General features: G+C 33.0%; 1 protein-coding gene across 1 annotated transcript in view; it reads left to right on the forward strand.

Moving 5' to 3' along the window:
• LOC145334930 (uncharacterized) overlaps positions 1–24,353 on the forward strand; it is a 191,342-nt gene that overhangs the window by 87,064 nt on the left and 79,925 nt on the right. Inside the window, exons 4-5 of the mRNA XM_080180568.1 lie at positions 11,977–12,174; positions 20,695–20,793. Coding sequence (XP_080036694.1) covers positions 11,977–12,174; positions 20,695–20,793 — 297 coding nt within the window. The remainder of the gene's footprint in view (positions 1–11,976; positions 12,175–20,694; positions 20,794–24,353) is intronic.

The raw sequence follows: 24,353 nt of genomic DNA on the forward strand, positions 1-24,353 counted from the left end.
TGTGAGCTTATTTTTAAAGACATCAATTTGATTTTTTTAATATTAACTTTTTATCAAAACTGAACTAAGTAGGGAGGGGGGGGGGGAGAGGTTGATAAAAATTAATGAAATAATTTACCTCTCTTCTGTGCTTGATGGACCAGTCTGATTTTGCATTAAGCCATCAACTCTAAAATTAAAATACAATTTATTTTCTGTTCTTATGAAGTTTTAAGTTATTTATGCTCCATATTGATTTAAATGTTGACAAAGAAGTTTTAACCTTGTATCTTAAATGGCAGCATAAAAAATGTACTACTAGAGGGTATTTTAGTATTTTGGTAAGATAAAATGCTTTGTTTAAGTCAAAAAAATATTTTTGCTCTTTACCTGGATGACCCTGCCAGGTTTGCTGGCATCCTGTGCCCGCCAGGATGGAGATATTCTCATGGACTGACTGAGAGACAGATGGACAGACATAGTGAATACATAAAAAATTTGATTTTGTGTTCTGAGCTTATTTTTAAAGACATCAATTTGATTTTTTTAATATTAACTTTTTATCAAAACTGAACTAAGTAGGGAGGGGGGGGGGGAGGTTGATAAAAATTAATGAAATAACTTACCTCTCTTCTGTACTTGATGGACCAGTCTGTTTTTGCATTAAGCCATCAACTCTAAAATTAAAATAAAATTTACTTTCTGTTCTTATGAAGTTTTAAGTTATTTATGCTCCATATTGATTTAAATGTTGACAAAGAAGTTTTAACCTTGTATCTTAAATGGCAGCATAGAAAATGTACTACTACAGGGTATTTATGTATTTTGGTAAGATAAAATGCTTTGTTTAAGTCAAAAAAATATTTTTGCTCTTTACCTGGATGACCCTGCCAGGTTTGCTGGCATCCTGTGCCCGCCAGGATGGAGATATTCTCATGGACTGACTGAGAGACAGATGGACAGACATAGTGAATACATAAAAAATTTGATTTTGTGTTCTGAGCTTATTTTTAAAGACATCAATTTGATTTTTTTAATATTAACTTTTTATCAAAACTTAACTAAGTAGGGAGGGGGGGGGGGAGAGGTTGATAAAAATTAATGAAATAATTTACCTCTCTTCTGTGCTTGATGGACCAGTCTGATTTTGCATTAAGCCATCAACTCTAAAATTAAAATACAATTTATTTTCTGTTCTTATGAAGTTTTAAGTTATTTATGCTCCATATTGATTTAAATGTTGACAAAGAAGTTTTAACCTTGTATCTTAAATGGCAGCATAGAAAATGTACTACTAGAGGGTATTTTAGTATTTTGGTAAGATAAAATGCTTTGTTTAAGTCAAAAAAATATTTTTGCTCTTTACCTGGATGACCCTGCCAGGTTTGCTGGCATCCTGTGCCCGCCAGGATGGAGATATTCTCATGGACTGACTGAGAGACAGATGGACAGACATAGTGAATACATAAAAAATTTGATTTGGAGTTCTGAGCTTATTTTTAAAGACATCAATTTGATTTTTTTAATATTAACTTTTTATCAAAACTGAACTAAGTAGGGAGGGGGGGGGGGGGAGGTTGATAAAAATTAATGAAATAACTTACCTCTCTTCTGTACTTGATGGACCAGTCTGTTTTTGCATTAAGCCATCAACTCTAAAATTAAAATAAAATTTACTTTCTGTTCTTATGAAGTTTTAAGTTATTTATGCTCCATATTGATTTAAATGTTGACAAAGAAGTTTTAACCTTGTATCTTAAATGGCAGCATAGAAAATGTACTACTAGAGGGTATTTTAGTATTTTGGTAAGATAAAATGCTTTGTTTAAGTCAAAAAAATATTTTTGCTCTTTACCTGGATGACCCTGCCAGGTTTGCTGGCATCCTGTGCCCGCCAGGATGGAGATATTTTCATGGACTGACTGAGAGACAGATGGACAGACATAGTGAATACATAAAAAATTTGATTTGGAGTTCTGAGCTTATTTTCAAAGACATCAATTTGATTTTTTTAATATTAACTTTTTATCAAAACTGAACTAAGTAGGGAGGGGGGGGGGAGGTTGATAAAAATTAATGAAATAATTTACCTCTCTTCTGTGCTTGATGGACCAGTCTGATTTTGCATTAAGCCATCAACTCTAAAATTAAAATAAAATTTATTTTCTGTTCTTATGAAGTTTTAAGTTATTTATGCTCCATATTGATTTAAATGTTGACAAAGAAGTTTTAACCTTGTATCTTAAATGGCAGCATAGAAAATGTACTACTAGAGGGTATTTTAGTATTTTGGTGAGATAAAATGCTTTGTTTAAGTCAAAAAAATATTTTTGCTCTTTACCTTGATGACCCTGCCAGGTTTGCTGGCATCCTGTGCCCGCCAGGATGGAGATATTCTCATGGACTGACTGAGAGACAGATGGACAGACATAGTGAATACATAAAAAATTTGATTTTGTGTTCTGAGCTTATTTTCAAAGACATCAATTTGATTTTTTTAATATTAACTTTTTATCAAAACTGAACTAAGTAGGGAGGGGGGGGGGTAGGTTGATAAAAATTAATGAAATAATTTACCTCTCTTCTGTGCTTGATGGACCAGTCTGATTTTGCATTAAGCCATCAACTCTAAAATTAAAATACAATTTACTTTCTATTCTTATGAAGTTTTAAGTTATTTATGCTCCATATTGATTTAAATGTTGACAAAGAAGTTTTAACCTTGTATCTTAAATGGCAGCATAGAAAATGTACTACTAGAGGGTATTTTAGTATTTTGGTAAGATAAAATGCTTTGTTTAAGTCAAAAAAATATTTTTGCTCTTTACCTGGATGACCCTGCCAGGTTTGTTGGCATCCTGTGCCCGCCAGGATGGAGATATTCTCATGGACTGACTGAGAGACAGATGGACAACCATAGTGAATACATAAAAAATTTGATTTGGAGTTCTGAGCTTATTTTAAAGACATCAATTTGATTTTTTTAATATTAACTTTTTATCAAAACTGAACTAAGTAGGGAGGGGGGGGGGGGAGGTTGATAAAAATTAATGAAGTTTTAAAGGACGCCTGTAAGAAATAACACACTTTAACTGCTAAAAGACTGCCACAAGAAGACCCAATACCCCAAATTATAAGCCTTCAGCTTCAATAAAAAAAAGTTCTAGGCATTTCAAAATAGCATTTTATGTACAATGGAATTTTTGAAAGATTTCCAATGCTCATAAAAGAAAAAACAATATTAAATTACGTTGCCTAGACATAAAATTATAACCTTATCTTTGTCAGAAACTTAGATTGCCTGTAACTGATTACATTTTTACAATAAAAACACCACATTTCATAGTCAAAATCTATGAAAAAAATTCGATTTAAATTGCATTTTTAAACAAAAATCATAGCGGAAACAAAGGGGTAAACTAATACAAGCTTAGATGTGATTGGTTGTTAAGCTGATTCAGCCTTCTGATTGGCTACAGTACATTCGGTACAACGCAAGTAAAACTTAATTTTTTTTAATGATTTTGACTATAAAAATGGGTATTTTTATTGTAAAAATATAATTAGTTACTGGAAACCTAAATTTATGACAAAAATAAGCTTATAATTTTGTTTCTAGGCCACGTAGTTTATTTTTAAAGTTTTCAACATGAGCATTGAGGGGCTATTTTGCTCCACTAGCCAAAAAAAGGAAAGTCCCACAATTCAATTTTCAAAATTTTATACTGAATTTCATTTCCTATAAGTGTAAAAACTCCCCCCCCCCCCTTAAATTTTTTTATGGAATATAGATATGATTTTACATCAAATAAATTTATTGATTATAATAAAATTAATAAAATTTACCTATTATTGCCCTTTGGCGCATATCTTATAACTGTTTTCCTCATTTGGCATCCACATAAGCCAAGCTCTGAAACGTAGGACAAACAAACATTAACACTTGTAGAGTATCAGAACTTAATAAGAAGAATACTAAACATAGGTCTACAAAAATTTAAAGTAAATTTAGTAAATTTGTTGCAATCTTCTTTAATACAGGAAAATTTTCAAGGAAATACATATATTTTCTAATTAATTATAGAGATGATTTGCTTATAACATTGTACCTTGTTTTAATAGGAATCATTATCCCAAAAAATAGCTGAATAACAATTAAAGAATTGCTTTGATTACCTAAGGGGGGGGGTTTTAATGCAACCATCTTGTAATCAGTGAGCAAATGGCACTTAGAATTCGAATTTCGATCTGAAATTTTGCATGAGTAATCCTTGATAGGTCTATTTTCCCTAAATCGAACAAAAAGTTGGAAAAGTAACGGCTGGCGGCTGCAGCTCAGCCGTTTAGCCGTTTTTGGCCTATTTTTAGGGAAAATTCATCATTATTTACGTAGGAATCATTTTTTTAAAACATAGTTTTGGTTTAATTCATATTAAATGAAAGCAATAACCATTTTTAAAATTTCTAGTACCAGCTGCTAAACGGCTAGAACCGGCTGAAAACGGCTGGGAGCGGCCAAGAGTATGAAGAGTAGATTGGGCTTGTGACATGTCTAGGGGTAGGTTTTTATGGGTGCTGAGCTCAAAAATACTACTAAAAATAGTGACGGCCAATCCATATGGCAGCTGGGTAACAGCTGCAGCTCAGCTGCGAGTGGCCAAGAGTAGAATGAGTAGATAGGGCTTGTGACGTGTCTAGGGGTAGGTTTTTATGGGTGCTGAGCTCAAAAATGCTACCAAAAATAGTGGCGGCCCATCCATGTGGCAGCTGGGTAACGGCGGCAGCTCAGCTGGGAGAGGCCAAGAGTAGAATGAGTACATAGGGCATGTGACATGTCCAGGGTTAGGTTTTTATGGGTGCTGAGCTCAAAAATACTACCAAAAATTGTGATGGCCAATCCATGTGGCAGTTGAGTAATAGCTGCTGCTCAGCTGCAAGCGCCCAAGAGTAGAATGAGTAGATAGGGCTTGTGACGTGTCTAGGGGTAGGTTTTTATGGGTGCTAAGCTCAAAAATGGTACTAAAAATAGTGGCGGCCAATACATATGGCAGCTGGGTAACAGCTGCTGCTCAGCTGCGAGCGGTCAAGAGTAGAATGAGTAGATGGGGCTTATGACGTGTCTAGGGGTAGGTTTTTATGGGTGCTGAGCTCAAAAATGCTACCAAAAATAGTGGCGGTCCATCCATATGGCAGCTGGGTAACGGCCGCAGCTCAGCTGTGAGAGGCCAAGAGTAGAATGAGTAGATAAGGCTTATGATGTGTCTAGGGGTAGGTTTTAATGGGTGCTGAGCTAAAAAATGCTCCCAAAAATAGTGGCGACCCATCCATATGGCAGCTGGGTAACAGCTGCAGCTCAGCTGGGGGAGGCTAAGAGTAGAATGAGTAGATAGGGCTTGTGGGCTGTAGCTGTAACCCAGCTGCCATTTGGATGAGCCGCCACTATTATTGGTAGTATTTTTGAGTTCAGCACTCATCAATACCTACCCCTGGACACGTCACAAGCCCTATGTACTCATTCTACTTTCGGCCGCTCCCAGCTGAGCTGCCGCCGTTACCCAGCTGCCACATGGATGGGTCACCACTATTTTTGGTAGCATTTTGAGCTCAGCACTCATAAAAACCTACCCTAAGACACATCACAAGCCCTATCTACTCATTCTACTCTTGGCCACTCCTAGCTGAGCCGTAGCTGTTACTCAGCTGCTATATATGGATTGGTCACCACTATTTTTAGTAGCATATTTGTGCTCAACACCCATAAAAACCAACCCCGAGACACGTCACAAGCTCTATCTACTAATTATACTCTTGGTGGCGCGCAGCTGAGCTGCAGCTGTTACCCAGCTGCAATGTGGATGGGTTGCCACTATTTTTGGTACCATTTTTGAGCTCAGCACCCATGAAAACCTACCCCTAGATACATCACAAGCCTTATCTACTTATTCTACTCTTGGCCACTCGCAGCTGAGCTGCAGCTGTTACTCAGCTGCCATTTGGATGGGTCGCCACTATGTACACATTCTACTCTTGGCCTCTACCAGCTGAGCTTCGGCCATTACCCAGCTGCCATATGGATGCTGTTACCCAGCTGCAATGTGGATGGGCTGCCACTATTTTTGGTACCATTTATGAGCTCAGCACCAATAAAAACCTACCTCTAGACACGTCACAAGCCCTATCTAATCATTCTACTCTTAGCCGCTCGCAGCTGAGCAGCAGCTATTACTTAACTGCCATAAGGATATGCCGAAACTATTTTTAGAAGCATTTTTGAGTTCAGCACCCATAAAAACCTAATCCTGGACACGTCACATGCCTCTTGTACTCATTCTACTCTTGGCCTATCTCGTCTGAGCTGCGGCTGTTACCCAGCTGAGCTGCGTCCATTACCCAGCTGCCATGTGGATGGGCCTCCACTATTTTTGTTAGCATTTTTGAGCTCAGCACCTATAAAAACCTACCCCTAGACACGTCACAAGCCCTATCTACTCATTCTACTCTTGGCCGCTCGCAGCTGAGCTGCAGCTGTTACCCAGCTGCCATATGGATTGGCCGTCACTATTTTTAGTAGCATTTTTGAGCTCAGCACCCATAGAAACCTACCCCTAGACATGTCACAAGCCCTATCTACCCTTTATACTCTTGGCGGCTCCCAGCCGTTTTCAGCTGGTTCTAGCCGTTTAGCAGCTGGTACTAAAAATTTTAAAAAGTGGTTATTGTTATCATTTAACATGAATTAAACCAGAAATATGTTTCAAAAAGTTGATTCCTACGTAATTAATGATGAATTTGCCCTAAAAATAGGCCAAAAATGGCTAAACGGCTGAGCTGCCAGCCGCCAGCCGTTACTTTTCCAACTTTTTGTTCGATTTAGGGAAAATAGACCTATCAAGGATTACTCATGCAAAATTTCAGATCGAAATTCGAATTCTAAGTGCCATTTGCTCACTGATTACGAGATGGTTGCATTAAAACCCCCCCCCCCCTTATTATAGGAATCATCATACAAAGTTTGAAATTAATAGGACAATTCTAACCTGTTTAAATTAATCAAGAGAGCTAACTCTCCCAACCTAATAAACTTAAATACATACAGACAGACTTTAATTATATAAAAGCTTTGCTTTTAAACAAGGATGACAACATCCATAAAAGCGAAGCTCTGAAACGGTAGGACAAACGGACATTAACACTTGTGTAATGTCAGAACTGAATAATCAGAATGTGAATGTATAAGAGTCAAAGCAAAATTGTAAGTAAATTTGTTGAAAAACTGCTTGATACAGGATAATGATTATAGACATACTTACATTTTTAGGACTTGATTATAGAGTTGCTTTGCTTATAATATTGTACTATGTTGTCCCAGGAACCAGTATACCAAAAATCAGACCAATCAAATAATTAGGTCACATACAAATTTGTAAAAAAAATCAACATGTTTAAAATGGACGTACGGACATTCTGGTAATGATTATAGAGTTGCTACGCTTTCTAACTCGCACCTAACTATTACAGGAATCACCATGCAAAATTTGAAATCGATAGGACAATTCTAACATGCCTAAATTAACGAAAAAAAACTAATTAAAAAAATAAAAAAATTAACATGTTTAAAATGGATGTATGGACATTTTGATAATGATTATAGAGTTGCTACGCTTTCTAAATCGTACCTAACTACTAAAGGAATCACCATGCAAAGTTTGAAATCGATAGGACAATTCTAACATGTCTAAATTAACGAAAAAAGCTATCCATTACGGACGGACGTACGGACGGACCGACCCTAATTATAGAAAAGCTTCGCTTTTATAAACTAATATTGATTTACTCACTAACAGAATAAAACTGATTTATTATCCAAGATTTTTCTCCACTGTTGTACACTTGAACAGAATAATATTTTTCTATTCTTTTTGGATTTTTAACCCTTTGAGGGTGAGGAGAAAGTTGAATGGCACTCAGCAGAAAAATGTTGGCAAATAAACTCATTTTTAAAAGCAAATCTACACTGTAACTAACTTTGTTTTTTCTCCCTGTTAATCTGTCACTCTGTTTGAAATCCTATAAGGAAAATACCTAAAAAATATAAAAATTAAAAATAAAAGTAATAAAAAGTGAAATAAACAGACTGACTGACATCTAAATTATAGATAAACTGCGCCAACAATTTAAAGATCCATATTTCAACTCCATTTATTCATACAAACATAATTTACTTTCATACGAATACATTCAAACACATGCGACGCATGCGAATTAATTGATACTTTATCTGAAGTCGCTTGTAAGCATTCAAATAAAAGATACTAACGAATTGAATATATTTACGTATACAAAATACATTAAAATACAGATTTTTATTTTTGTTTAAATTTTAATTATTGGTGGTGGATAAACCACCTCTTTTTTGAACGCCCCCATAAAACGTTCCCATGTATAAATTGAAGAATTATTTCTCTTAAAGAAAGGCTATTAAGTACAAATAAATTATTTTCTAGTAGCGGGGCTACTCTATTCCTATTAATCATATTACAGAAATTTTACATGAGTATTAAAGTAAATATCATAAGATTAGCACCAGTTTTTATAGTTAAGGCATTCGAAACCTTGTTTTCACTTATTATCCACGGAAAGATGTCTATAATATGATGTGGTAAATTACTAAGCAAAATTTATTGAGAATCTACAATATTTTTATAAACAAGATACAAAATATATTTCTTTTATTTAATGAAAAAAAATAATTTCTTTTATTTCACGTAAAAAATATTTTCTACTTTACATCCCTTTTGTCCTTGTTAACACCGTACAAACTTTGTACAGCAGAGAAAGAGTGGGCAATAACAATAGTACCCAAAGTTTTAAAATAACGTATTTTCATTAGTTGGCTTAACAATTTTGGGGATTGAGTCAATTTAAATTGGTTACTTTATTAGGTTGATTGTTCACACTTTTCAACCACAAATTTTAATCTACTGAAGAGGTTATTCTAAGTATCATCATTGGGGTATATATTAATTTATCGGCCATTGTCTTATTATCATTATCCCTTTAGATCCATTACACCCACTACTGTATACCCCTTCTAATTTAATTTGCTTTTGTGTATTGATGAAACAATATGCTGAAGTGATAGTATGCGGAAATGAACGCCCACCGTTGAATTGGTACTTTCCCCCCCAACTAATTTGTCTAACTACGCCTCCCACAATACAAAACTGTATAAAAAGTCGTAAGAAATTAAGACGGAAAAAACTCGAGATATCTGTCATGCACGTAATACGTGGACCCACCATTTTAGGGGTCACCGAAAAAACGATTTATTTAAGTGTTTTTTGTTCCTAGCGATTTAATATTTCGTAATTTTAGTTTTTTCTTAAAAGATAGATTGACTTTATATGTAGATAGATAGACAGACAGGAGAATAGATAAGGAGAAAGATGAATAGATAAACAGATATATATATGATAATAAGTTAACTGAGATAAATAGATAGACATAGATAGATTAGCAGAATGATATATGATAAGATAGATAGACAGATAGACAAACAAAAAAAGCTAATGCTATAATCAAATGATAATAAGTAATAACTGAGTTATAATCTTAAAAATCTTCCATAATACTTAATAACATAATATTTACACACAATGGAATTTTTATGGAACCTAAAATTAGTCGAAAAAGTTTAAATAGGGAAATATGTATACTTATATTTTAGAAAGATATTAGAGTTATGATAGGTTTTAGATATTTTTGCCGTATCGTCTTAGGAACCTATATTTCAAAAATTTAGATAATAATAAGTTCTAGTAAGCAAAAATTTCTTAAGATTTTGTAAAAAATTACAGAGTTCCTTAGTTTATACCTAATTGTCACAGGAATGCACACTCAAGATTCTATTTCAATATGACCCTTTAACATTGCTAATTTACAACAAAAAGCTATACGTTAATCACATACGAGCACCTAAAATTAATATTTTACAAATTCCAATTTTTTTGGTTATTTTCCCATGGTGTGAGAGGAAGGATAGGAAACGTATCTCATTAACCTGTAGTGTAACCTTTGCTAATCTTATATCTATCTATTCATTATCCATCTATATATCTATCTCTCTATCTATTCATTATCTATCTATCTATCATTATCTATCTATCCATCTTTCTATTTATCCATCCATCTATATATCTATATATCTATCCATCCATCTATATATCTCTTTATATATCTATCCCTCCATCTATCTATCTATCCATCCATCCATGTATCTATCCATTATCTATCTATCTATCTATCTATATTATATCTATCCGTCAATCCTTCTATATCATATCTATCCATCCATCTATCTATTCATGATATCTATACATTATCTATCAATACATATATTATATATCTATCCATCAATCTATCTATCTATCCATATATTAGTTTTTTTTATTCATTTTCTATCAATTCATCCATCTATCTATATATTCATTATCTATCTATCCATCTATATTATATCTATCCGTCAATCCATCTATATCATATCTACCCATCCTATTCATGATATCTATACATTATCTATCAATACATATATTATATATCTATCCACCAATCTATCTATCTATCCATATAATAGTTTTGTCTATTTATTCCTTTTCTATCTATCTATTATTTTCTTTAACTATAATCTATTTATTAGTTCTTATATATGTATTGTATATTATCTATGCATCACTTTATTTTCTGCTTTTTATCTATCTATCTATCTATCTATCTATCCAGTTATCTTTTGATGTATCATATTAACCTATCGGTAGTTGCATCTAATTGCTTCATGAGATAACTACCCGCTTCACCCCTTGCATCTAGGACTCTGTCCTTTAGGAGCCATAAAAATAGCCTTAAACCATCGTAATACCTAAATGGAGCTTACCTAAAATAAACAAATATTTTTTTTTACCCATTGGCTATTGAGATCTTAATAAACAAACAAAAAAACTTACGGTTTTTGTCAGTTTTGTGACAATTACTTTGAAGAGGCGTTTCGTCGTATTTTCGTATTTGCTATGTTATTTTAGGTTAGGTAAATGTTAAAGAAATAGGTGAAAAGCTACTGTAAAAGTAAGACGAAACGCCCCTTAAGAGTCGATGTTGCGAAACTGACGACTACTTCATATGTTTAATATAATAAATAAAAATTAATGGGGGTAAGATAAATGAAACTGCCATTGTCCTATGACTTGAAGTTTATTGTGCATATCCTGATTTCATAATTACTATTTTGCCAATGTAATTACAATCTCTTCTTTAACAGACGTGCATACGAAACAGCATTATATGAGCGAGGTGCTTTGTAAGCAACATTTAATAACAGATCTATAGTATAGATGTAAATACAGATAACTACCTGCCCCCCTTTTCCAGGGACCTTTTTCGTCTGCTAGCAAATTGTTTTCTGCTACTTGGCTGTGTCAACGTTCCCGACACTATTGGTTTATTTTTAAAGGCCTAATTGAAAGTCGGTTAAAGTTCAATATTTTATTATTTTACCAAAAAAATTGCAGTTTTGTTTTGATACCCTTTCATGCTCTTTCCATATCTTTCCTTTGTATCCGTTCTAAAGATCTTTTGTTACAGTATAATAACAGTAGAGTATAATGCTAGCCCAGGCTGTAATCATACTCTCATACTAAGGTAGTAAAGGAGTTTAGAAACCGTTCCTAATACTTTAATGCTTAACATTTGATACTTGAGTTAATTAGATGAAAAAATACATAAAGAAAGAGAATTAAGAGCAATAGATAGATAGATATAGCTGGATAGATGGATCAAAGATAGATAAATAAATTAATAGATGGATTAATGTAGGTAAATATATAAATAAATACATTTTAGTTAGATAAGTAGATAGATGAATGGATGTATGGATAGATAGATCAATAGATAATTTTATAGATAGATAAAATAAACATTTTTAATGATTATTTTTTTCTATTTCAGTACGGCAACACAGCTTTACACGAGGCTGCATGGAAAGGGTACAGCCAAACGGTCAACCTGCTGTGCAAACGGCGGGGCAACGTCTACCTGAAGAATCGCGGTGGGTTCACGCCACTCCACCTGGCCTGCCAGACCGGACACAACCAGAGCAGCCGCAATATTCTGATCACCGGCTGCAAGCCGGATATTAAGAATGATGTAAGTCAACTTTTTTTATTTAAATCCGCAACTCAAAATGTAGCGCATCCGCTCGTCGTCGGGGAGGAGATAGTTTCGAATCTCAGTTTAACACCGCGTCATAATTAAATAGTTCCTACTTCTGCTTTGTCAAGGGAACGAAATAAATAGTTATAGTATGGGGAATCCCTTGGCCCCAAACAGGCGTACCTCATTACCATGTACAGTTCCAGGGAAGGTTTATATCTATTTTGAAAGAGGGTACCTTTGCCCTTCAAAGAAAAACTTATACTCATTTGAGGTGTACATCAATTTATCATCCATTGTCTTATCCCTTAATTTCCCTGGTAAAGATAGACAAATAGACCAGTTAGGGAGGGGACAATGGGCTTTTTATTACACTAGTCCCCAAAGTTTTATATTAATGCATCCTTATTCGTTGGCATATCAACTTTGGTGATTTTTATTGAATTATGATTGGTTGGTTCATTAAGTTGAGTGTTCAAACGTTTCAACCACTAATTATAATCTAAAGAAGGGGTAATTTTGTGTATCATCATTGGAAATGTACATCAATTTATCATCCATTGTCATATCCCTTGTGATCCCTGAAAAGATAGACAAATAGACAGTATAAAGGATCAGGGATCTAAAGGGATAAGACACAGACCGATAAATTGGTGTAGATCCCCAATGATGATACACAAAATTTACTCTCCTGTAGATTAAAATTAGTAGTTGAAACGTTTTGACACTTAACTTAATGAATCAACCAATCAAAATTCACTAAAGTCCCAAAAGTTGTTAAGCCTACGAATAAGAAAATGTTATCATAAAACTTTGGGCACTTGTGTAATAATTAGCCCTACGTCCCCTCTCTCCATGTAGACAAATAGACAGTATAAAGGATAGACTAGATATGAATAAATCTACTACAGAGCGAATCTAATTTTATTTCTTACTACAGTTACGATTTGAAAATATCATGAGTAAATGGATAGTTACCTTAACCTTGTAAGGGCAGGATTTTCCTTCGATTTTGAAGAGATCATCTAAAGAGTCCAGAGCATTTCCCGCTTGTAATGGAATGCGATACTCTAACACCCAAGGATATTAGTTAAGTAACATCCAACAGACAACCAACCCTTTGATTGCACGACCTTTGTCTGAGAAGTATTAAATGTGCACGTTAATGAATTGCGCCTGTTTATGTGCCCCTATATTAACTATTTATGTCGCGCACCTGACATAGCAACAGTAAGAACAATTTTTAAGTTCTTAGTTATGACGCTTGTTGGGCCGACATTCCAACCTTCCCCGACGACCTACGTTGATCTTGGTTAATAAGCATACGTAGATATAATTCATATATGACTAGGATCTTAAGGAATCAGACATTGGACGATGAATTGATACATTCTCAAACATGGTAAACAAAATTACCCTTTCCGAATATAAACTTATTGGTTGAAATTTTTGACACTAATTGTTTTATATAAACTAATCAAATAAAATAAAAATAATTAAAGTTTTTTAAGTTAACGATTCAGATAACGTGATTAAAACCTTTGAGTACCAGTTTTAGTACTCATTCTTTTATCCGTGCGACGCCAGCACAATGGTAATATTTATTCATATTTAAACGATGTCAATTTAGGACCGTCTAGAATTAGATTGAGATTTGATGGGCTTTTTTTGAAGGGAGCGTAGCTACGCTTTATCACTATGGTCTGTACGTCTAGAATAAGATTGAGATTTGATGGGCTTTTTCTTCGGGGAGCGTATCTAAGCTATAGCTTTATGGTCTGTACTTCTTATTTTGTCTGTTGCGATTTAAACTCTTTTTTCTTCTTGATAATTATTCGGTCTTTTTTATCTCTCTCTCATCGTCTCTCTCTCCCTCTCTGTGTCTGTCTGTCTCTGTCTTTCTGTCTGTCTGTCTGTCTCTCTTTCTTTCTCTCTCTCTTTCTATCTGTCTGTCTTTCTGTCTCTCTCTCTCTCTCTCTCTCTCTCTCTCTCTCTCTCTCTCTCTCTCTCTCTCTCATCGTCTGTCTGTCTCTGTCTTTTTGTCTGTCTTCTGATTTTCTCTATATCTCTCTCTCTTTCTATCTGACTATCTGTTTGTCTGTCTGTCTTTCTCTCACTCTCTCTATCTCACACACAAACTCTTTTTATCTCTCTCTTTTTTTATCTCTGTCGGTCTCTCTCTCTCTCTAGTTCTTAACAAGCTACAAATCTTTATACCTTGTCATCCTTGTTAAATTTTATTTCTGTTTATTCTAACGTAATTGTTGCCAAAAATGATATTAAAAGAGTTTTTAAAAAGTCGCCTTTTTAGATTGATCGAGGCTTTTTAATTAACTGTAGAGGCTGTGCCCCTAGTCCTTAATGCTCTATGTAAGGGGAGGGGTGGTATGATTTTGGGATCCCTTAATTCCCCATAATTCGACCTAATACTAATGGAATTTAAACTTAATTTTTGTTTTGATAAGTTTACAAATCCAAAAATTCAATTTTTCAATAAAAATTATTATTTTAAAGATTTTAAATGTCAAATTACCACAAAATAAACCTCAAAGATTACTGATAATAAAAGGCCTATAATTTACTTTAAAAAAAACACTTTAGGAGATTTTTTGTGCAAAATTTTAGAAAAAGAACTTAAAATTATCTAAATATTGTTGTAAGCGCAGCTGCTCTGTAACTAGTGTATGTATGTCTGTAAGTCACTATGTTAGTCTGTCAAACAGCTCTCTTTCTCTCTCTCTCTCTCTCTCTAATTTTTTTTTTCTTTTTCCTAATCCTCTATCTCTCTCACTCTATCTATCTATCTTTTTTCTCTCTCTCCTTTTCTTTATTTCATTCTCTCTCTCTCTCTCTCTCTCTCTCTCTCTTTCTCTCTCTCTCTCTCTCTCTCTCTCTCTCTCTCTTTCTCTCTCTCTCTCTCTCTCTCTCTCTCTCTCTCTCTCTCTCTCTCTCTCTCTCTCTCTCTCTCTCTCTCTCTCTCTCTCTCTCTCTCTCTCTCTCTCTCTCTCTCTCTCTCTCTCTCCCTCTCTCTCTTGATGTATAAACTTATCTACAAAAAGCTTCATTTAACACGTTTTATATAAATGATATCGTTACTGCGCTACTTTTGAACATACTATTACTTGTTTTTTCAAATTTTCATTTACCTAAAAAATCTTGGAATAATAGTGGAGTATTATTTTAATCTTTAATTTTAGATATTTGATTATGGGGCTTTTAGCGTCCAACTAGATTTATATTTTTGGTGTATATTCACTTTCGCATATTGTTTTATATTCATGATTGACAAGGAGGGTGGGGACATTGGTCTATAAAATATACTGGTATCCAAAGTTTTATATATTAAACTTTGGGTACATTTTCTTAAATTGATTGGTTCGTTTCAAACAAGTAGTGTTCAAACGTATTAATATACATAAGGGGTATATTTGTTTGTCATCATTGAAGATGTACATAAATTCCTGTATTTAGTTATTAGTATAAAGACTGCTGCTATGTTAGGCGTTTCACATTAATTGAAAATGACTTACTTTATGTTATTGAATCTTAAAACAAAGTTTTTGCAATCAAAGGTTTTTTTTACAATTTAAATGAGTTAATATTTGGATAATATGTAAAAACACCAAAATTCACTTTTTATTTAAATATCGGCGCCAAACAATGAATTTTATTCAAATTTCAATATCTTAGATATTAATCAATGTAGAGGGACAATTATTGTTAAAATAATAAATACAGAACAGGGATCATAAGGGATAGGACAATGGCTGATAAATTGATAAGATACCTAAGACGAAAATGCAAAAAAACTGTGTGTTATTGGTTAAAAGTTTGGATACTGCTGGTTTGGAACCAACCAATCAAATTTCGTTAGGAGTATTCATGAGCCAACGAATATGATAACTTGGTTATAAAACTTTGGGTACCAGTGTAATTAAAACTCGTTTTATTTTTCCCTTTAATTTAATAAAGTAATGTACATGAATCCTATGATATATTTGGTTATCCATTTATATAGACTCTATATAGGACCTGTAATGGTTTTACGCTATTTTTAACCCCCATATTAATCTATGAATACAAAGCCCCTAGAGGCTATTGGAGTAGCCGATAGTCAGCACTGGATTTGATAATTAGATGTAAATGTGTCCTTCAATTTAATATTTGTAAATTTAAAAATCCACCAATTAACAAGGAAAAAATAATAGAGAGGTATTTTGTCAAAATGCCATACCCTCATTATAGAGTAGTTGCGCTTCCTAAGGCTTAGAGATAGGAGATAGGGGGGGGGGATTAATTAGCCCCTCACTGTTTAATCTTTATGTTTACATCTAATTTCACAAAACAAAGATTAAAATTGTTATCAAATTCCTTAAAGAACGTGTCCTAACTTTTGTGAATTTTTTAACCCATTCGTGACAAGCTCCCAACGTTCAAAGTTTTGATTCACCGGGCTTCAACAAAACAGATTTTTTTTCAATAATTACTGAACAGAATTCAAAGAGTAAGGTGTCAAATTAAAAATCTTACTATTTTTGTTCATAATGGCAATTTTCTTTTTTTTGTTGTTGAATTTAAGTACTTTAGAAAAAAAACTTAAATTACTTCAAAAATAAGAGGTCTACAAAAAAACGATTGCAAATCTAAAGTCTATGAAACACTTTAAATCTACTACTTACTAATAGTACCGACTAGGTATTTTTTTTAAATCACAAAAGTTAGGACACGTTCTTTTAGTTATATTTTAGAGAAAGGATAACAAAGCATCTTTATTATGTAATAAATATAACCTACCAAAGGAAGAATTTCACTCATTGAAGATTATTTTTTTTCCATTATCCTATCCCTGTTGAATCTGCGTTATATCTTCCAGAGGGAGGGAGGGGATATTAGACTGTAAATTATACTGGTACCCAAAGTTTTAGAAATACGTTATCTTATATGTTTGATAATAACTTTTGACTGCATTTATTAAATCTTTATTGCTGGGTTTAAACAGGCAATGCCTGAACTTTTTATCAAAATTTTGATCTACATAAGGGGTAATTTTATATTTTCATCATTGGGAACGTACACAAATATATTGTTTATTGTCTTATCCCTTAAGATCTCTCCATTATTTCTTCATACTTTCAATTAGAACAAATTTTCAGCCTTTAATGTCCTGAAATATCAAGTAATTTAAAGAGTGTGTATTCACTTCCGCATAAGTATAACATTATCAAATCACCAGAACCGCAAATTAATACAACAGCACAAACTTTTCCCTTCCCTTTGCTTTCCTCTCATCTGTCAAACTTAAAGATAGCCTAAAGTGTCATGTGTGACGTCAAATAAATACGTTTAAAAAGGAAGGATGAGAGGAGAATTGGGAAAGAAAACCCCCCAAAAAAGAGATGGATTTTAATGTTGTCACACATGACACTTTTGGCTTTTTCTCAAACCTACCTTTATGGTTTTACATACTAGCGGTTTCCTATCATTTAGGGGATCTTTATTCGAAGAGGACAGATAAACAGACTAAAACCTTCCCAAGACCTAAATACAAAAATAATCAGCCTAAAATCATCTTTGGAACTATATAAAACTTGAATAAAAGAGAGAATTTAATGGGTTCAGCGGTTAGCGAGATCCTTCGCTACATACAAAAAAAACTTATTGCTTCATATAATAGCATATAAAACATTATACGAAATTCAAAGCACACTAATATAAAGAAAATTGGTTGAAAATTATTTTGAAATCGCAATAGATTTCTATATAAATGGTTTGATAATATTTTACTTAGATAAGAATCTTTTTATTGAATTTCGTAATTTTGAAATTTTTTACCATTTTAAAAGGTTAAAATGTTTTGTTTCATGAATTTGTAGGTTTTTAAAGATCTCGCAAACTATTTAAAAGTTATATAAAGTAGTAAGGTTTTTTGTCTGAGGCTTAAGATTTTAATAACTACAGACCGATTGAGTCATCTATTTTAGGGGAGCTTGACATAGGTCCTTTGATAGTTTTAGACTATTCAAATCTAAATTTAAGTTTGTTGATGGTTTTAGGCTATTTTCTGCCTTCGAGTCTCTAGATGCTAGGGGCGCAACCGCTAGTGCAGTACAAAGTAAGTTAGGGATAAGACAATGGCCGAAAAGTTGATGTACATCCCGAATGATGATACACAAATTACCCCTTCAGTATATTAAAATTAGTGGTTGAAACATTTGAACACTCAACTTAATTAACGAACCAATCAAAATTCATGTAGTCCATAAAGTTGTTAAGCCATTGAATAAGAAAATGTTATAATAAAACTTTAGGGACTAGTGTAATAAACAGCCTATTATCCTTTTTCTCTTTCTCAATCTAAACTCTAATTGTTAGGAGTCTTAGTCTGTCATGTGCTACTATTTGTGAATTGACGTACTGACAACCTAAATTGCAGAGTATCTGCCCTTTTAAACATGTTATATATAAGTTACACGATGATTTCAGCTTATTTGGGTTTCTGTTAAAGCGTCGACACCCTTATTATTATTTAGAGGGGGCTCTACAAAATTTTAAAACTTTTTAGCTGTTCAAAATATTTATTTAAAGCAGTTTAGGATTGTCCCGACAGTTAAGCTTATTGTGAAACATGCCCGCGAATTGCAGGAATCTCCACAAACAATAATACAAACCAAACAACTTGAGCTGCAAAAATCTGCAAAACTGACAATGTTATTAAATGCTAGCCATACTAGAGACTTTAAAAATAGTTGTGTTGCCATTTTGGACACGTGACATCAATTGTAAGAGTACGGGGAATGCCTTGACCTATAAACAGGCGTTATCAAGCCCAGACTTTCAGACAAAGATTGTACAATAAAAAGTGAAGGTTGTCTATTGGGGTTATCTAAAAACTAATACATATCGATAGCATGATAAAAATGAAGTTTTTTATATTTTTTGTAGCTCCTCTTAAACTTGCATTGTATGTATTTATTCCAATAATGCTAATATGTAAAGTATAAGTATGTGTATGTGTTTGTGTGTGTGTGTATGTGTGTGTATGTGTATGTATGAGTAAATTCTATATAATATGTTAATTTTCTATGATTGTATGAACATTGTACAATGTGAAATTATGCCGGGAGGGAGGGGACATTGGACTGTTAATTGTACTGGAACCCAATGAAATAACTTTTTGGTGTAGCCATTTATGAGATCTTACCGAGTGCAACCAGACAGACAGACACATGAGCATCTTAACATAGAAAGAGAGGGGAAAATGGGCTGTTTATTACACTAGTCCCCAAAGTTTTGTAACAACGCTTTCTTATTCGTTAGCTTATTAACTTTTCAACTACTAATTCTAATCTGCAGAGGCGTGATTTTGTGTATCATCATTGGGGATGTACATTAATTTATTAGTCATTGTCTTATCCATTTAGATCCCTGGCATTAATATATATAGGGACTTACAGAGAAGTTGTTGGCAAAACAATTATCTTGAGGTGCGACATCCCTGTCCCCTTAATTATAAATTACTCATTGATTACATTAAAAAAGACACACCTAGTTCGACCGAAGGAAATGTATTTGGAAAAAAATAGAAGATCTTCAGTGGATTATAAATAGTGGTTGAAATATTTGGTCACTAAACTTAATGAACTAACAGATCAAAATTCGATAAGAGTTCTCAAGTTGTTAAGCCAACCAATAAGAAATTGTTGTAATAAAACTTTAGGAATTGATGTAATAAACAGCCCAATATCCCCTCCCTCCCTGGAAGCTAGTGCTGTTGAAATAATATGCCGTTTTGAAAATCTAATTTTGGAAATGAAAAAAAAAATGTATATAACATGATTTTTTTTTATAAATTCTACATAACTTTTTCAACATAATTATTTCTTTTTTTATAAAAGGAAATAGAAAAACGGGAGATTTTTTATATTTATTGTTTTATTTTTCATTCATTTATTAACTTAATAAAAACTAAGAACAATTTTCTCCATAATTAGTGTAGCAATAACAAGCTTTCATTGCCATTTTTACACCCATAAAATTCGATTATACTATAAAATTCACAGTTTTTGTGACAAAAATATTAGTATTTTTTACATATTAAGATTAATTATTTATAAACCAAAACCCAGCAAAATGATAAAATACTAAAATATTCAGTTGCAATCATTATATACTGATCTTACTTTTTTGGTAGAGGGATTGATATTCTGAAAACCATACACAGAAAAATATCACGAAACCTTAAAATGCATTTTTTCAGTACGGCGAAACATCAATCCATACTTCAGCGAGTCACAGTCATAATATTCATATTTCATATTTGGTTAGGGATAGATAATATAAAAATCTTACAAAAAAAATATCATGAAACCTGTAAATGTATTTTTACAGTATGGCGACACTCCAATCCACACAGCTCCGAGATACGGACAAAAAATACATATTTATATTTGGTATAGGGATGGTTACACTGAAAAACTTCAACAGAAAAAATAACGAAACCTTATGATTTTTCAGTACGGCGACACCCCAATCCACACAGCTGCGAGGTACGGGCATGCAGGAGTTATCAGAATTCTTGTCAGTGCGAACTGCAAAGTGTCAGAACAAAATAAGGTATGCTTCACATAGATAGATAGATAGAAAAATAGATAGATGGACAGGTGGTTGGATATTATAATACATAGATGGAGAAATGGTTGGATTATTATATGGATAAATAGATAGATTGATTGATGGTGAAATTGATGGATAGATAAATAGGATTGACAGATTTGTAGATGGATATATGGATAAATAGACAGATAGATGGTTAGATTGTTAAAGAGACATGTAGATGGATAAATGGATGGATAGATGGATAGACATTATATTACATAGATTGGTTGGATTATTATGTAAATAGATAGATAAATATATATGCATAGACAGACAATAGACAGATGGTTTGATTGATAAATAGATACATAGGATTGATAGGTTTGTAGATGTATATATAGACAAATGGACAGACTAACATTCAAACAAAAAGTAAAAAAACGTATATTATTTTTTTTTCTTTGACTTTAAGTTTTATGCTTAGGCAATATTTAGAATAGATTAACTTAAAGATAGACAAACAAACAAACAAACTTGACTAACAAAGTAATATAAAAGTAACCTCTCCTTTATCATTGTTCGGAGACTTTTTAGGCAGAAGGATACACAGACAGACAGACATCTTTTTACTTACTATTATGAGACTCAAGGGTAATAATGGTATTTTTTTGGCACGGTGACTTCCATTAACCAATAATAAGCAAAGTGAATATGTCAGGGATACGGGGAATAGTTCTTTATCGCATCGTATTATAAACGGATTTTCGCGGAAAAATTGTACAATTATAAGATTTAAACCAGTTTTTTAGCCCCGACATGCCGAAGGAACGACATAAAAAATGGTTTTAATCTTATGGTTGAACATTTTTATACTCTAAGAAAACTGGATATAATACGATGCTATACATAATTTTTCAGTATTATATAAAAAAAAAAGTACCCAAAGATTTTGTTGAACTTTGGGAACTTTTATTAAACTTAGATGGTTGATTCAACCTAGCATTGTCCAATTTTTCAACCAACAATTTAACCTACAGATTGGGTAATTAGTATTACGTTCATTAACATTGGGAATGTATATTAATTTATCATCCATTGTCTTATCCCTTGAGATCCCTGACTAAAACGGTGTCTAAAAGTGAGAAGTTATTTTATAACAAGTAGACAAGAAACATCATCTTACTAGATGCACACAGGTATCTAAAAAAAAAGAAAATGGCCGATAAATTAATGTACATCCTCAATGATGATACACAAAATTAAACCTTTCGTGGCGTAAGATTCGTGGTTGAAACGCGTAGGACACCAACCAAAATTAAATAAAAGTCCCCAAGGTTTCTAAGGCGACGAATAAGAAAACTTTGTATTAAGACTTTGGGGACTAGTGTAATAACAGCCCATTGTCCCCTTCCTCCCCGACAATAACAAGTTTTATAAACTATTTTTAACAGATTTTATATAATAAAAAAAACTTAAATGTTGTTAGGTTCTTAATTTGATTTGAAGCATAAACGTTACAATATGACGGACATACAGACAAAAAGGACGTACAGAACAACTGGCCTAGTTGTAGAGTAGCTTCGCTTCTGAAAATTAGACAAGAAACAACCACTTATAGTTGTTAAACTGACACAATAACAGACATACAGAACTAGCCTAGTTGTAGAGTAGCGTCGCTCCTGACAAGTAAAAAAGAAACACCCACTTACAGTTGCTAAACTGACATAATGATGGACGTACAGATCTAGCCTAGTTGTAGAGTAGCTTCGCTCCTGACAAGTAGAAAAGAAACACTTATTTACAGTTGCTAACATCTAACTGAATAAAGGACCTGCAGATCTAGCCTAATTTTAGAGTAACTTCGTTCAACTTACAGTTTCTAAAATGAAATTAAGACATTCGCACATACCTGGCCTAGTTGTAGAGTAGCTTCGCTACTGACAAGTAGACAAGAAACAACCAATTACAGTTGTTAAACTGACGTAATAAAGGACGTACAGAACTAGACTAGTTGTAGAGTAGCTTCGCTCTTGACAAGTAGACAAGTAACACCCACTTACAGTTGCTAAACTACAGGAGCAATGGATAGAACACCTGATGAAAAACTATTTTTCCCTTAACTATTTCTACTAGACAAAAAATAATAAGATTTTTTAAAAATTTTGAATGATTTATGAGATGGTTTGATAAGATAGTTAGTTAGCTAGATAATTAGATAAATATTTGATAGTAAGGTTACTTCAAAATTATTGATTTTTAAAAAACCTTTTAAAAGAAATGACAATTATGTAGTGAAACAAGATCAAGTTCTGTGTGAGCCATGGATACAATAAAATAATGTACCTTTCCAATTAAGATAAACAAAACTATCTCTTCTGTAGATGAAAATTATTGGTTGAAAAGTTTGAACAAATTTTATTAAAATAATCAGTGTACGAATGAGATACCGTATTTATAATGCAATGTCCCCTCCCTCCCTGGTATAAAAAAATTAAAGTTATACTTTAAACTTAATTTAGTAATAGAGTAGCTTCGCCACTAAAAATAATATTATTTAAAAAATTCTGAACGCACCTCAGAACATGAATTTAAAACCATAATATGTTAGATTTTTGGCATAAATTTTTCATCATAAGTTTTTTTTGTAATGAAGCTACTATTTTGTTATTCGCATGATGTAAATCCGTATATAAAAGTAAAGTGTTTGTCCTTCTTTCCGTATTGAAGTATCTCGCTAACCTCTGAACTGATATGATCTTCCTTTACAATGTAGCTTCTTATAGGTCCTGGGAAGGGAACTATAACCCCCCCCCCCCCAAGCACATCTAGAGGCCTCTAGGGGCGTAGCCTCTAGTTTTAAAAAAGGGAAAACAGTTAGGACTTCCAGTAAGAAGTCGTTAAATTAAATCGTTTTGCAAGGTATAAATCTTGTAATAAAAAATATGTTGTTTTTATGTTACTTTTGGAAATAATCGAACTTGTTATATTGGTGAAAAAAAGACACTCCTCAAGAATTCAGATATAAACAGTTCATTGAGATTTTAGCAGGGGTTTTACACAGCAAAGAATAATTCAGCTGATTTTGACCCATAAATTTGTAGTTGTATGTGTGAGTGTCCAGTAGTATCTCTTAAACGGGGCTTTATTGTGTATTTTAATTTATACTTTCGGTTTAATAAAAGTACCAAAGTATTAAAGATAGCTTCTTATAAAATTTTGGGTACCAGTGTAATTTACAGTCCTATATCTCCTCTCTCCCTTTCTGATTTTAGTATTGACTCGATCATTTTTTGCTAATTCAAACCAACCTCCAATTTTAAGAACTTTTTTTGGCCCATGTTAAAAGACTAAAAGTGGGTGTAACTTGTCTAGTTAAGAAAATATATATCTTTCTATCTTGGTAGCTATCTATCTTTATTATTTATTACCTATGATAAATTGATCAATGCTAGGTAGTTAAGTAGTTGGTTAGATACCCAGCTAGATAGATAGATCGAGAGATAAATACAGATAAGTTGGTAGAAAGATATATAGACACATAGATCGACAGATATTAAGACACATAAAATGACCAAGCT

This window comes from Acartia tonsa, chromosome 13 (assembly GCF_053477335.1).
Source record: "Acartia tonsa isolate MP-2025a chromosome 13, ASM5347733v1, whole genome shotgun sequence".
Classification (NCBI taxonomy): Eukaryota; Metazoa; Arthropoda; class Copepoda; order Calanoida; family Acartiidae; genus Acartia; species Acartia tonsa.